Source organism: Muscardinus avellanarius, assembly GCF_963383645.1.
Source record: "Muscardinus avellanarius genome assembly, chromosome: X".
Lineage (NCBI taxonomy): Eukaryota > Metazoa > Chordata > Mammalia > Rodentia > Gliridae > Muscardinus > Muscardinus avellanarius.
The window spans coordinates 105082593-105097345 of NC_137792.1; the positions used below are offsets into that span (position 1 = coordinate 105082593).

Below are 14753 nucleotides of genomic sequence, written 5' to 3' on the forward strand. Positions count from 1 at the left end.
GAAGTTCAAAATATTTCCCTCACATACACTCATTTGTTTTTGTTTTACTTTTAATATTTTGAAGTAAAATATGCATGGAAAATTACATAAATTTTAAATTTATATTTCAATGTATTTTCACAAACTGAACATACCCACACAACTGACATATAGATCAAGAAACCTAGAACATTTCCCTCTTCAATGATCTTAAGTTTCTCTCTTTCTTCCTCCTCTGTCTCTGAACTCCTTTTCTCTTGGGGGGATGTTGGGGATGAAACCCAGGGCACGACACATACTGGGTAAGTGCTCCACCACTGAGTTACCTATTTCTTACCCCCTATCTTTATTTCTAATAGCCTAGATTATGTTTCTCTTATTTTTTTATTTTATTACAAATGAAATCATACCGTATGTACACTGTTTCTGGTTTCTTACTGCAACATTACATTTGAGAGAGTTATCCATATTATTGTACATAGTTGTAGTTTGGTCATTATTTTTGCCACAAATAATTTATTGTATGAATAAGATACATTTTATTCATCCATCTTAGTACTTATAGACGTTATGGCTGTTTCTCTTTGGGCCTGTGAATATTCTAGTAAATATATTTTGATGAGTTTTCATTTGTTTCCAAACACAGTTTATAGATGATGGGAAGTAGCAGCAATGAGTCGTCTTCTCCTTTGACTTAGGGAAAACAGGCAAAGAAGAGTTAGTGACTCAAAAGAGGCACTGAGCAAGTCAATGTGGCCCAATCAGGCTGCTGGTGCCTGTTCTGATTCTTGGGCCAAGAATATTCTTTCTTCTATACTACCGATGAATCCAGATTCCTCTTCTGAACCAAATGATGCATGATTTTCAGGACAGGTGACTTTAACTTTGTCCTCCAATATCCAATGTATAGAAATCTTTGGACACTTGTTGAACTGAAAGGAATCAGGTAAGTTCAAGAGACTGGATAAATTGGGTTTTGCTCTTTCAGTCACTTGGTCTAGCCCTTGTCTCTTCATTTTCCAAGACACATGCAAAACCCTTTCATTCTGTTTCTTTCATGAAAGCAGCTTTCATTTCATTTTTTCCCAGATCAATTGGGCTATGGAGCCAGGCCACCATTTCTGGGCCTTGTTGTTCCTGCAGTCCTTGTGGCCTCTACTGACCAATGGAGCTACTCGAGTCTACTACCTGGGCATCCAGGATATACAGTGGAACTATGCTCCTGAGGGAAAGAATGTCATCACAGACCAGCCTCTGGACAATGACATGTAGGTTTAATTTCTTATTGTATCAAATCTGAAGCTGGAGGGGGCCACCCTTGAAATCAGAAAGCAGACTTTTTTGTGGTATTTAGAATTAAAGCCAGAGTGTTCTACCTCTCAACTCTATCCCCAGCTATTTTTATTTTGATATGGGGGCTCACTAGGTGGCTGAGATTGGTCTTGAAACCTGTGATATTCTTGTCTCAGCCACCCTACTGGGATTACAGGCATGTGCCACCATGCCCAAATTTATTTATTTATTTATTTATTTATTTATTTATTTATTTATTGTGGTACTTGGGATGGAACCCAGGGGCATTCTACCTTCAAACTATACCTCCAGCCCTATTTTTTTAATTCTTTATTTTGAAACAGGGTCTCACTGAGTTGCAAAGAGCCTCACGAAGTAGCTGAGGCTGCCAGCGAACCTAGATCCTCCTGTCTCAGCCTTGTTAATTCTGGGATTACAAGCGTGCGCTACCACGCCTGGCTCTTTTTTCTTTTATTGTGAGAAAGAGTCTTGCTAAACTTCTGAGGCTGGCCTTGAACTTGTGGACCTCTTGCCTCAGGTTCTGAGTAGCTAGGATTACAGATGTGCGCCACAGCATCCAGCAAAAAGTTAACCTTTTGAGGGCTCTTTTGCCGGGCGTGGTAGCATTCAGCTCCCCATCTCTCTGAGCCATGTATGAAGCAGCAGGTATCCTGGGACTGGTTGTCTCAAGAGCCAGCATTCAGTCTGGAGTTTACTTTTCCACACTGAGGTGCCTTAGTATTTGTAGAGTCCTAAAGATAGTTTCTTATGACCTTGATTCTAACAGCTATTTGCCTGATTAAAAAAAAGGAAAATGCCGGGCGTGGTGGTGCACGCTAGTAATCCCAGCAGTCGGAAGGCTGAGACCAGAGGATCACGGTTCACGGACAGCCTCAGCTAACTAGTGAGGCCCTTTGCAACTCAGTGAGACCCAGTTTCAAATTAAAGAATAAAAAATAGGGCTGGGGATGTAGCTTGGAGGTAGAATGCCCCTGGGTTCCATTCCTGGTGCTGAAAAAAAGGAAAATATATAATGCGTGTAGGATGCTTGTGGTAAAACTATGCTCCCATAATTTAGTGGATCTAAACTGATATTAGGTCTATGAAAATGTGAGAAAATAGAGCGTGTCCTAGAAGCAAGGAAATGATAGTAATAGTTGTCACCAATATAACATTCAGTGACAGATACCTAATTCTAGGCATTCCCCTAATTCCTATAAAAGTCTAAGAAGTTAGTATATGTATATAATATATATGCATTTATACATTAATTTACACATACACATACATACATATATGTGTGTGTGTACATGTGCACTAGAAGGTGAAAGTGGAGACTTACATATGCTAAGCACATATTATTCCACTGAGCTGTACCCCCAACCCCAGTATTCTCATTTTATAGATGAGAAAACTGAGGCTTATAGGAGTCAAGTGATTTATTGAAGTCCCACAGCTAGTAAATGGAAGAACTAGAATTTGAACCTACATAATGTGAATCCAACGCTTTGATTCTTCTCATCATTCTCTCCCTCAGAGGATTAGCCTTTTTATTTTATAAACTCTCACTATGCTCTACAAAAATAACATCTGTTGAAAAATATGAATGAATGTATAAAAGAATCGTTTGTGACCATGACTCACTTTATCTTTCCAAAGCTTCAGAGTTTTCAAAGTTTACTCTAACATCTTGGAAGTTTTAAGGAAGAATTATAGTAGGAATAACAACTGTTATATTTTTTCTTTTCTTTTTCTTCATGATTAAGATGGAACCCAGGGTCTCAGGCATGCTGTGCAAGTGCTTTACCACTAAACTACATCCCCAGAACTGCACGTGTGTGTGTGTGTGTGTGTGTGTGTGTGTGTGTGTGTGCGTGCGCGCATGTTACTGGGGATTAACGCAGTTGTACAGTCCCAGCCTTATTTTATTTTGAAACAGGGTCTCACCAAGGTGCTGAGGATCATGATAAGTTGCTGAGGCTGGCCTCAAACCTAAAATCATCCTGTCTCAGTCTCCTAAGTGCTGAGATTATAAATGTATGCCTATAATTTTCCAAACTCTTTTTTTTAACCTACAATGCATCATTTTGGAGTCACAGAGTCCTTGTATTAAAATTGTCCTTGAGTGAATAACTTCCCACCCTTAATACTTTAAGGTAATAGCATTTATTTAGCATTTGCAACTTTCTAGGTACTGTTCTAAGCTTTATATTTATCATTTCCTCCTCCTCCTCTCCCCCTCCCCTCCCCTCCACTCCCCTCCCCCTTCTTCTTCTTCTTCTTCTTCTTCTTCTTCTTCTTCTTCTTCTTCTTCTTCTTCTTCTTCTTCTTCTTCCTCTTCCTCTTCCTCTTCTTCTTCCTCTTCCTCTCTCTTCCTCTTCTTCTTTCTTCTTCTGTAGTGGGGGGAACCCAGGGCATTGCACCTGTTGGCAAGTGTTCTACCACTGAACTACATACATAGCCTTTTATTTTATTTTGAGAGAGCATCAGGTCACCACACTTTGGCTCTAAATTTTTAATGTATTTTAATTTTTGGTTTCCTTTTTGTTGTGAGACTAGTAATCAAACCAAGGGCCCTGTGGCTGCTAAGCATATATTCTATAACTGAGATACACTCCCGATCCTATATTTTGGTTACTTTAGTAACCAATAACAACTGTTTAGGTTAGATATTGTGGTCATCATCATTTTGCAGATGGGATGATTTAACACAGAGGAATTAAGTAACTTGTTCAACATCCCACAAATTTGGAAGTGGCAGAGTTGGCATTTAATCCCAGTGGCTTGGCCACAGAGTTTGTGGTTATAACCACTGTGCTTTAAGACTCTGCATATATAACAGGTTGATGTTCAGACCACATTAATGAGAAGTTGATCACTTAAAAAGAGTCAGTACACAGCTGCGCGTCTCCCTATTGTGACTTATTGGGTTGAACCATGTGAAATTGCCTTTTTGGAGAGTACAAATCATCAAATGTCAGCAATTTCATATGCTTCAACTTAACTACTTCCCATTTTCTAACACTTAAACCTGCAGCTTTCATGTTTTATAAGTACAATTCCATTTCCTCTTGTTTTGTTCTAAACAAAGATGGAAACACTTTTGTCAGCCTCTTCTGGGAAACAAACCTCCAGCAGTTTGAAGATGGTGGAAAAATTGTAGCTCTTTGTTTTCTTCTTTCCCAGAGTGGCTTCCAACTTCCTAAAGTCTGATAAGAACCGGATAGGGAGCACCTACAAAAAAACCGTCTATAAAGAATACAAGGATGACTCATACACGGATGAAGTGGGCCAGCCTGCCTGGTCAGGCTTCCTGGGGCCAGTGATACAGGCTGAGGTGGGGGATATCATCCTTATCCATCTGAAGAATTTTGCCACTCGTCCCTATACCATCCACCCCCATGGCGTTTTCTATGAGAAGGACTCGGAAGGTAAACCAGCCCACCCTTTCTCTCACTCCCAACAAATATCATTTCCCTTTACTGCTACCTGAGAGAAAAGAGCTGGGAGCAAGAATAATATTTTCTTATTTATTGATCTGAGGTGGCAAAGACTTTGCTCAGAGTAGATGTGCCTGGGGAGCAGTATCAGTTCTGTTATTTGAAAACTGTTGGGTATCCTGGGCAAATCACTGCTTTTCTTTGGGCTTTAGATTCCTTATCAGGAATGTGAAGATACAATCTCCCTTTCTCTGTTTTCTTTTTTATTTAATCAAAAAGAGCTACTTGAGTAGTGTTTTTTTTAGAATCTTTCTATATGCTTTGAAAAGAAATGTGTGCTGTGAGTATAAGGAATTGTTATCTTCTGTTTGTTTGTTTATGGCTGTACTGGAGATTGAACTCAGGGCTTCACACATATTAGGCAAACACTACCACTGAGCTATAACCTAAGCCTAAGGAAGTGCTATTCCTGGGCCATTCTTCCAGAAGGTCCATTTTTTTTCCCAAACAAGAAAATAAGCTTATTTTTCTGTATCTCTTAATATTTTAGTCCCCAGTGACCTATTATATTAAAAGTAGTGAGTTAGGGGGGGAAAGGAGGGAAATCAGAAGTTTCTAGATTGTGTTGAGGATGTAGAGAAAGGAAACTTCTATATACTGTTGGTAGGAATGTAAATATTATGGAACACCACGAAGGTTCCTGGAAAACAAAAAATAGTACCACCCAACTATCCCGCTATTCAGTATATACACAAGGAAATGAAATCAGAATGACAAAGGTGACACGTATACCTTAGTGCTTATTGTAGCACTATTCATGATAGCCAGGATGTGGAATTAATTAAATGTCCATCAACAGACAAACAGATTAAGACATAGCCCTGGGCATGTGACTCAGTGTCTGCTTGTCTGACATGTACAAGGCCTTGGTTTCTATTCTCAGCAACATTAAGAAAAGGTATATATATATACACAATGGAATATTATACATCCTTAAAGTAGGAGGAAATTCAATCTTTTATGAACACATAGATGAATCTGAGGACCATTATATTGTGTTAATAAGACAGGCACAGAAAGATGCCACATGATTTCACTCATACGTGGAATCTTAAACAGGTGATTTGTGGGGCATGTTGGTGATGCATGCCTGTAATTCCAGTACTTGGGAGACTGAGTCTGTTTTTTTTTCTTCAATACTAGGAATTGAACCCAGGGGAATTCTACTTACGAGCTACACCCCCCAGTCCTATTTTTTTTTAATTTTGAAATAGGGTCTCACTAAGTTGGGGAGGGCCTCACTAAGTAGCTGAGGCTGGCCTCAAACTTGCAATCCTTCCTATCTCAGCCTCTCAAGTACCGGGATTAGACACATGCACCAACATGCCCAGCTCTCAGACAATTTAGTAAGACCCTCAGCAACTTATACAAAGGGGGTATAGTTCAGAGGTAGAATGTTCTTGGGTTCAATCCACAGTATAAATAAATAAATAAATAAATAAATAAATAAATAAATATTAAACAGTTAATTTTATAGTTTAGAGGTAGAATGTCCTTGGGTTCAATCCCCAGTATAAATAAATACATAAATTTCATAGTAGAATAGAATAGTAGTTATCAAAGGCTGAAGAGAATGGGGGAGAGGAAAAGTTACTGAATGGGTACAATGCTATAGTTAGGAGGAAAACATTCTGGTGCTATGTGACCCAGCAGTGTGAGTATACTTAAAATTATTTTAGCCGGGCAGGGGTGCACGCTTGTAATCCCAGCATTTGGTAGGCTGAGACAGGAGGATTGCGGTTTGTGGCCAGCCTCAGCTACCTAGCGAGCTCCTCTGCAACTCAGTGAGACGCAGTTTCAAAATAAGAAAAAAAAATAGGGCTGAGGGTGTGGCTCGGCGGTAGAATGTCCCTGGGTTTAATCTCCAGCACCACACACACACACACACACACACACACACACACACACACAATAAAAATAAAATAATTTATTTTATATCCCAAAATAGAAGAATGACAGGACTTTAAGGTGATGGATATGGAACAAATAAGGATCCTAGCTTGTCCATTAACTACTACAAGTCTTTTCAGTTTTCTCTTCCATACAGTGGGTTAGTGAACCAGCTAATCATTCAGTTGCTTTTAGACTGAAATTCTATGATTGTCTGCCTTTTCTTTTTCTAAAGGGAGTTGTTGAAGGGAGGGAATGCTGCCGTATGCCTTGCTTTCCGTCACCAGCTTTGTACTGGAGCACTACTAGATTAGGCCAAGCAGCAGTATTCGGCCACAGCTCCCTCTGAAGTGGCTGCTGTCTCTCCATCCACTAGGCTGTCCTGGACCTTAGAATCTTACATTCCTCGAGACCAGACCTACATGTGCTGTACGTCTGCCCTCTCTTGGCTTCCGTGTCTGCCATGCTCCCTTTTACTCATCCTGGTATTAGGAATATGCCCTTTCATTTTCTAGGCTCCCTGTACCCGGATGGCACTTCTGGAATGCTGAAAGCTGATGATGCTATTCCTCCTGGTGGCAGCCATCTCTACAACTGGACCATTCCAGAGGGCCATGCACCCACCAATGCTGACCCAGCATGCCTCACTTGGATTTACCATTCCCATGTAGATGCTCCACGAGACATCGCAACTGGCCTCATTGGACTCCTTATCACCTGTAAAAAAGGTAGGTCCCAAAGATGTACTATGGGATGCAGTTTGGGGCATCTTGGGGAAGCAGGTTGAATCACCTTCATTTTGAGCAGCCAGAGGAGTATTAATTTATCACTCTTTTTTTATTAATAGGAGCAACTATGCCAAACTCCTTTTCCACTAGTTTTTAAAAATTTATAGTATTATCTTTTTTCTAAAAAACACTTTTCAGCTGGGCGTGGTGGCACACGTTTGTAATCCCAGCTTTCAGGAGGCTGTGAAAGAAAGGATCACGGTTCATGGACAGCCTCAACTACTACTTAGTGAGGCCCTTTGTAACTCAGTGAGACCCTGTTTCAAAGTAAAGAATAAAAAATAGGGCTGGGGTGTTGCTCAGAGGTAGAATGCCCCTGGGTTCCATCCCCAGTACTGCAAAAAAAAAAAAAATCACTTTTCTACTTTCTTATTTGTGTGTGTATGTGTGTGTGTGTGTGTGTGTGTGTGTGTGTGTGTGTGTAAATTACTTGGGAATAAACCTAGGGTGTTCTACATCTGAACTACACCTAGTCTATTTTTTGTCATTTTTATTTATTTTTATTTATTTTTGCAGGTCTGGGGATGGAACCCAGGGGCATTTGACCTCCAAGCTACACCCTCTGCCCTATTTTTTATTCTTCAATTTGAAACAGGGTCTCACTAAGTAGCAGACGGCCTCACTAAGTAGCTGAGACTGTCCGCAAACCAAGATCCTCCAGTCTCAGCCTACTGAATGCTGAGATTACAAGTGTGCACCACCACACCTGGCTTGTCATTTTTATTTTGAAACAATGTCTCACTTGTTGATGAGAGTCTCATTACTTGCGGAGGCTGTTTTCAAACCTGTGATCCTCCTATCTCAGCCTCCCAAATACTAGGATTACAAGTGTGCACTACTACTCCTGGCCTTGTTTCAGTTTTAAAACTCAAATTAGTCTGGGTGGCTTGGTGTGATGATGCACACCTGTAACCCCAGTATTTTGGAGGCTGAGAGAGGAGATCACAGGTTCGAGGCCAGCCTCAGCAATGAAGCAAGAACCTCAACAACTTAGCAAGACCATTTTTCAAAATAAAAAATAAAAAGGCCTGGGGTGTTGTTTAGAAGAAGAGTGTCCTTGGATTGATTTTCCAGTACCAAAAAAAGGCCTGGGCATCATAGAGATACTCGGTCTCAAAATTAAAAGATATTAAAATGAAATGACATTGAAATATATCAGATTGTTGTCATCAATACTTAGCATCTGGTACTGTAGAACATCAGCCAGGCATGATGGCATATAACTGTGATCCTGATACTGGGGGGACTGAGACAAGTTAGACGCCAGAGCACCCTAATTTAGAGAGGCTTTCAAAATATAAAAATAAAAATGGAGCCGGGCGTGGTGGCACACACTTGTAATCCCTGAGTTTGGGAGGCTGAGACAGAGAGATTGCACAAGTTCAAAGCCAGGCTCAGCTACTTAGTGAGGCTCTCAGAAAATTAGTGAGATCTTATTTCCAAATAAAAAATATAAAATAGGTCTGGGAGTATAGCCCGTAGGTAAAAAGCCTCTGGGTTCCACTTCCAGTACCACAAAAAATAAAAAAATAAAAAATAAAAATGGCTAGGACATAGCTCAGAGATAGTATGAACTTTGGTTCAATCCCCAGTACTCCCCAGTACCAAATAAACAACCCTCAAATTAGTCATGCTGGAATTTAAGTCCTGTTGAAGTAATATATGTAGGCATGGATAAAATTGAAAGTGTAGCCTTCAGAGTATTGGGCAAGATTGAAAACTTGTGTGGACATAGGATATGTTCAAGGAATATTCAGACCTGAAGACTAAGATGTGGTAGGAATGTGTTCATGTTCAGGCCCTGGGTTAAAGAAGTAATCACGGATGGTGGGAGGCTATTACTGTAGATCTTTTGTGTCCCACCCTCAAGTTCCAGGTTCAACTGAATCAGTGGTTTTATATGGGGAGTTTGGAAATGAAAATCAGCATATGAGAAGGCTATATTTGCTTTTCTGTTGCTAATGGACTCATACAGCCCATCTCTTCCTATTCCTTTCTTACGAGTAGCCTTTACAGCTTACTGTTGCTAGGGAAAGTAAGTTCATAAGGGGCCTTTCATACTCGCTCTAGGAACCCTGGATGGGAACCCCACTCCTCGGCGGCAGGACGTGGACCATGATTTCTTCCTGCTCTTCAGCGTGGTGGATGAGAACCTCAGCTGGCACCTTGATGAGAACATTGCCACTTACTGTTCAGACCCTGCCTCAGTGGACAAAGAGGATGAGGCCTTCCAGGAGAGCAACAGGATGCATGGTGAGCTGAGAGGAAGTGGCCATGTTATACAAGTGGACACTGATATATATATAGTTTCCCCCGACCTTCATATATCTGGCCCTTTTTAATCCTTACTAGGGTAAGGAGCAGGTGACTTTTCTGTTTTGCCCATGAGAACAGTAAAACTCCCAATATTATGAATCAAGTAAATGGCACAACTGAAATTCCAACCCTGAGGCAGGTGTTGTGATGCACATCTGCAATCCCAGTACGTTAGAGTCAGAGACAGGAACTCGCAGGTTCAAGGCCAGTGCGTGGTAACTTATCAAGTCCCTATTTCAAAAAAAAAAAAAAAAAAAAACACTTCTATGGGCATAGCTCAGAGGTAGATAGCCCCTGGGTTCAGTCCCCAGTACCAAACCAAAAAATACATTTCCAGCTCAGATTTTTCTGTGTAGGCTGTGCCTCTGCCACTAGGCTAACCTGTCGCACAGTATGGACAAGCCAAGGCTCGTGTTTTGAAAGTCACATACTACGTTCTTAGTCACTTTAGTGAGGCTGCCTACTGATAGAACTAATTAATCTTTGTCTGTTTTAAAAAGGAGGCCAGCTGGAAGAATTTTCTGCTTTGTAGAGAAGAATGGTTGTTTTCAAACTATCTTGTTTATATCCCCCATCCTACTCTGGGCTTATGTCTATAAGGGAATTGACTAGACTAATTAAATTAAAAACAAAGTAAAAGCCCAAAGGCCCCGAGGCATGAGCAGAGCACTGATTTGAAGAATAGAAACAACTTGACTTTGTTTTTGTTAATTAAGGTAGTGGCTTGCTTACCTTTGGTGACAGGGTGGGCTCAAAGCCAGACAGCCCCAAGGGGAGCTAAAAACTCAGAGGGAAGATGTAAAGGATGGCTTAGACAGCTAAGATTTCTCTTGGGCTTTATAATAATTGATTATAATGTGACACTTGTCCTGTGGAAATTTCAAAAGGAAACCAGCCTGAAACGAAAGCCTAGCCAGCAAAATAACCTCATTCCCCAGTGAGCTTCCTCAGATAGCTGGCTTGAAATATTGGCCTTACTACATAATAGCTCCGTGGCCTTTGGAGAGAAGTAACTTTTAACTCTCTGGGCCTTGGTTTTCTCACTCTTTTGAATAGACATTAATGATAGCTGCCGTTTTCCCATAGCTGTTTGTAGTATTGAAATGATATAATGCATATGGTCAGTGCATTATGCTCTTAGAAACCTCCTTTAAATGTTCTCTATTATTGTTGTCAGATGGTGAGGCTTCTAACATTGTTCGGTCCTTTCCCAACTCTGGTATTTCCTTTGGTTTTTCTTTGGCAGCAATCAATGGCTTTGTCTTTGGGAACTTACCAGGGCTAAGCATGTGTGCACAGAAGCCTGTGGCCTGGCACATGTTTGGCATGGGAAATGAAGTGGATGTCCACACAGCTTTCTTCCATGGACAAATGCTGACCACCCGTGGACACCGCACTGATGTGGCTCACATCTTTCCAGCTACCTTTGTGACTGCAGAGATGGTGCCCCAGGAACCTGGCACCTGGTTAATTACCTGTCAAGTGAACAGTCACTTGCAAGGTGAGACCCAACACTGTCGACTATTGGGGTATATGGTTGGGAGGTGTAAATAATGCTTGACAGGAGGCTGAACTTGGGCTTTGAGCCATAACATAGTTCTTCTAGGTGGGGCATCTTGCTATAAATGGTGCTTAAGTCGGGGTGCTTAGGTTCTTTCTTTGTACTGCCTCTAAGTTACTGAGTATTCTTGGACATATCTCTCTGAGTTTAATCTTCCCTGTCTCGAAAAGAAGATGGCCTAGAGTTGGATAGGTAGGCTTTTAAGCTGCTCTGTTTTTGTCTAGAATTGTAAGGAATTAAGATCTGGCGGCATTTTCAGTTGGCTGAATGGAGAGCGAATGACAGATCAGTTAAAGGAGAGTAAGGTTTTTGCAGGAATTATGGAGTATTGTGGGTAAGTAGTGACACTCTAGTTGGGACTCAACAGCAGTAAGAAGATTTTTGTTTGCAGGGAGACAATGATTAAAGTGTAGTGCATTGAGGACCATGAGAGGGGAAGGGAACTTTGTGAGATAGTGGGAAGAACATGAGATGTGTGGTGAGAAGGCATGAGTTGCAGTTTCATCTCTGTGAAAAACTCGTTACACGACTTTGGGCAAGTCCCTTTTCATTTCTCGACCTCATTTGCCATATCAATAAGTTGGGAGGGCTGATCTCAGTAGTCTCTTTTGTCATCTTCTGCTCTTACTTTCCCATATTATTTGATGTACTATGAATTGGGAAGGTGTTGAAAGTGGGTTTGTGCAGGGGAGGAGTTAGGAATGGTGGAATAATGAGTTTGGGATGGTATGTTTGAGTCAATAGCGGCCAATTGGATGTGCCCCATCATTTAGGATCTGTCCTTGATCACAAAGGTGCCGAGATTAGAGAGCACAAATATGGACTGAAGTTAGGGACGTGGCATGATAGTGGAACACGTGAAGACCTAGGAACCAGATGAACCTTGATTCAAATCCTGGCACCCCCACTTGCCTACCCAGCTTTGATAATTTCGGAGGATGCTAATAATGATGCTGACCTCATAAAGTTGTAATGAGGCTTTAGATAAATAATGGGTGTTTAAATTTTAAAGGCTAAGAGAATCATGTGACCAAGATAGTAGAAAAGAAAATGAGCACTCCAGGATCTGTAGTTAAAAGATGGGAGTTAACATTTCAACTTGATCACCGAGTAGCTGTACAATCTTGAGAACATTACATAACCTCTCTGATCTTTAATTTTTCTTTTCATCTGCCAAAAGGTAATCATTAAGAGTGGGTTTCTCCTCCATTATCTGGAGCCTCTCTTGTATCCCAATTATTCCCTAGCTTGTACATATGAGAGAAAATATATGACCCCTCAATTTCTGTGACTGGCAAATCTGACTTAACACAGTGTTCTCCAGGTCCTTGCATTTTATTGCAAATGACATAATTTTGTTCTTCTTTATTGATGAGTAGAATTCCATTGTGTATATTTCCCATAATTTTATAATCCATTCATCTGTTGATGGACACCTAGGTTGGTTCCATAATTTGGCTAGTGTGAATTGTGCTGCTGTGAACATGGATGTGCATATATTACTGTAGTTCTCTGATTTCAACCCCTTTGGAAAGATACCTTGGAGTAGTATGCCTGGAACATATTGTGGATCCATTCCCAGTTTTCTGAGGTATCTTCACACTGATCTCCATAGCAGCTGAACTAGTTTGAAATCTCATCAAGAGTTTTTATTTCTCCATATCCTTGCCAACATTTATTTTTATTTGACTTCTTGATGATTGTCATTCTGATTGGGGTTAGATGGAATCTCAGTGTAGTTTTGATTTACATCGCCCTGATTGCTAAGGGAAGATTGAGATTCATTAATGAAAATACAACTATTGACTATTTGTATATATCTGAATATACCAATGTCCATCTCAGTACTCTATACTGGGAAGGGGGAAATAGGGAAGAGAGGGGCCACCGGGTGCTGTGTGGATGTACGTCATTGTCAACATGATTAACATTATGGTGTGAAACTATAATGCACCAATAAAAACCACACTTAAAAGAGTGGATTTCAAGCCAGGTGTGGTTGAGCATCCTAGTACATGGGAAGCTGAAAAGGAGGATCTCAGGTTTGAGGCCAACCTCAGCAACCTTACAAGGCTCTCTACACCTTAGTGAGACCCTGCTTCAAAATTAAAAAAAAAAGCTGGCGTGTAGCTTAGAGGTAGAATGCCCTTGGGTTCAATACCCAGTAACACACACACACACACACACACACACACACACACACACACACATTTCACAGGGTGATTGGAAAGATTGGAAAGCACCTGATATAAAACCTGACATATATTCAACAAAACTAATGTCCTTTTCTTCTTATTCTTTATACCTCTGATTTCTCTTTCTTTTTTAAAAATTTTGATAACCCAGAGGTACTCTACCACGGACCTATAGACACAACCCGATTTATTTCTTAACCGTTTACCTAAAAAACTTTTTGTGGTACTGGGTGTTGAATTCAGGGGCAATCTGCCACTAACATTTGTTTCTGATTCATTTAGTTAGTTATTTAGTTAGGTATGGACTTGTTGTTTATTAAAATACTTTTCATTTTTATTTTTATTTATTTATTTTTTCTGGTGGTACTGGGGTTGCTGGAAACCCTTCTACCTCCGGGCTACACTCCCAGGCCTATTTTATATTTTTATTTGGAAACAGGGTCTCTTAAGCCAGAGAAAGTGGCTGGCTTTGAACCTGCGCGATCCTTCTGTCTCTGCCTCCCAAACGCGGGGATTACAAGTGTGCGCCACCATGCCCGGCTTTATTTTTTTTATTTTTATTTTTTGGTGGTATTGGGGTTCCTGGAAACACTTCTACTTCCGGGCTACACTCCCAGACCTATTTTTATATATTTTTTTCTTTTAAATTTTTTTTCTACCCTTAGCTTTTGCTTATCAATAGCTCCCTTTATTTTTTTTTATTTTTTTTTATTGGTGCATTATATTCATACAACTTATTGGGGTAAAAAACTTGTGTGTACAAACATGTACTCATTGCTGATTTAACCCCTACCCAATCCCCACCCCATTCCCTCCCCGTCCCTCCCTCCCTTGCTTGGCTTAGTGAGATTGACTTCGATATGTTTAAGTACATTGTGTGTTTTAGAGATTTTCCTCTTTCCCCCCTCCTTTAGATTTTAAAAATTGGAAATAGAGTCTCTTAAGCCCGAGCGGTTGGCTTCGAACCTGCGCGATCCTTCTGTCTCTGCCTCCCAAGTGCGGGGATTACAAGCGTGCGCCACCATGCCCGGCTTATTAAAATATTTTTTTAAACTGGGTGTTGAATACTGGGAGATTCTACCACTGACCTCCATCCCCAGCCCTAATTATTTACTTATTTATGTACTGGGTATCACACCTAAGAGTGCTTTACCACTGACCTACATCCCCTTTCCTTTTTATTTTGAGACAGGATCTTGCTACGTTGCTCAGGCTTTACTCAAACTTATAA

At 40.6% G+C, this 14753-nt stretch overlaps 1 protein-coding gene across 2 annotated transcripts in view; it reads left to right on the forward strand.

Moving 5' to 3' along the window:
• The window catches only part of HEPH (hephaestin), a gene marked incomplete at both ends in the record, with an annotated part of 94869 nt that overhangs the window by 13820 nt on the left and 66296 nt on the right, over positions 1-14753 (forward strand). The window contains 5 exons of one of the 2 annotated variants that reach the window (XM_080719215.1): positions 1069-1247; positions 4459-4703; positions 7178-7390; positions 9521-9703; positions 11013-11267. In XM_080719215.1, the coding sequence (XP_080575341.1) occupies positions 1081-1247; positions 4459-4703; positions 7178-7390; positions 9521-9703; positions 11013-11267 (1063 nt within the window). Of the gene's footprint in view, positions 1-1068; positions 1248-4458; positions 4704-7177; positions 7391-9520; positions 9704-11012; positions 11268-14753 lie in introns of those variants that run through there. The other variant, XM_080719216.1, reaches the window with a different exon arrangement.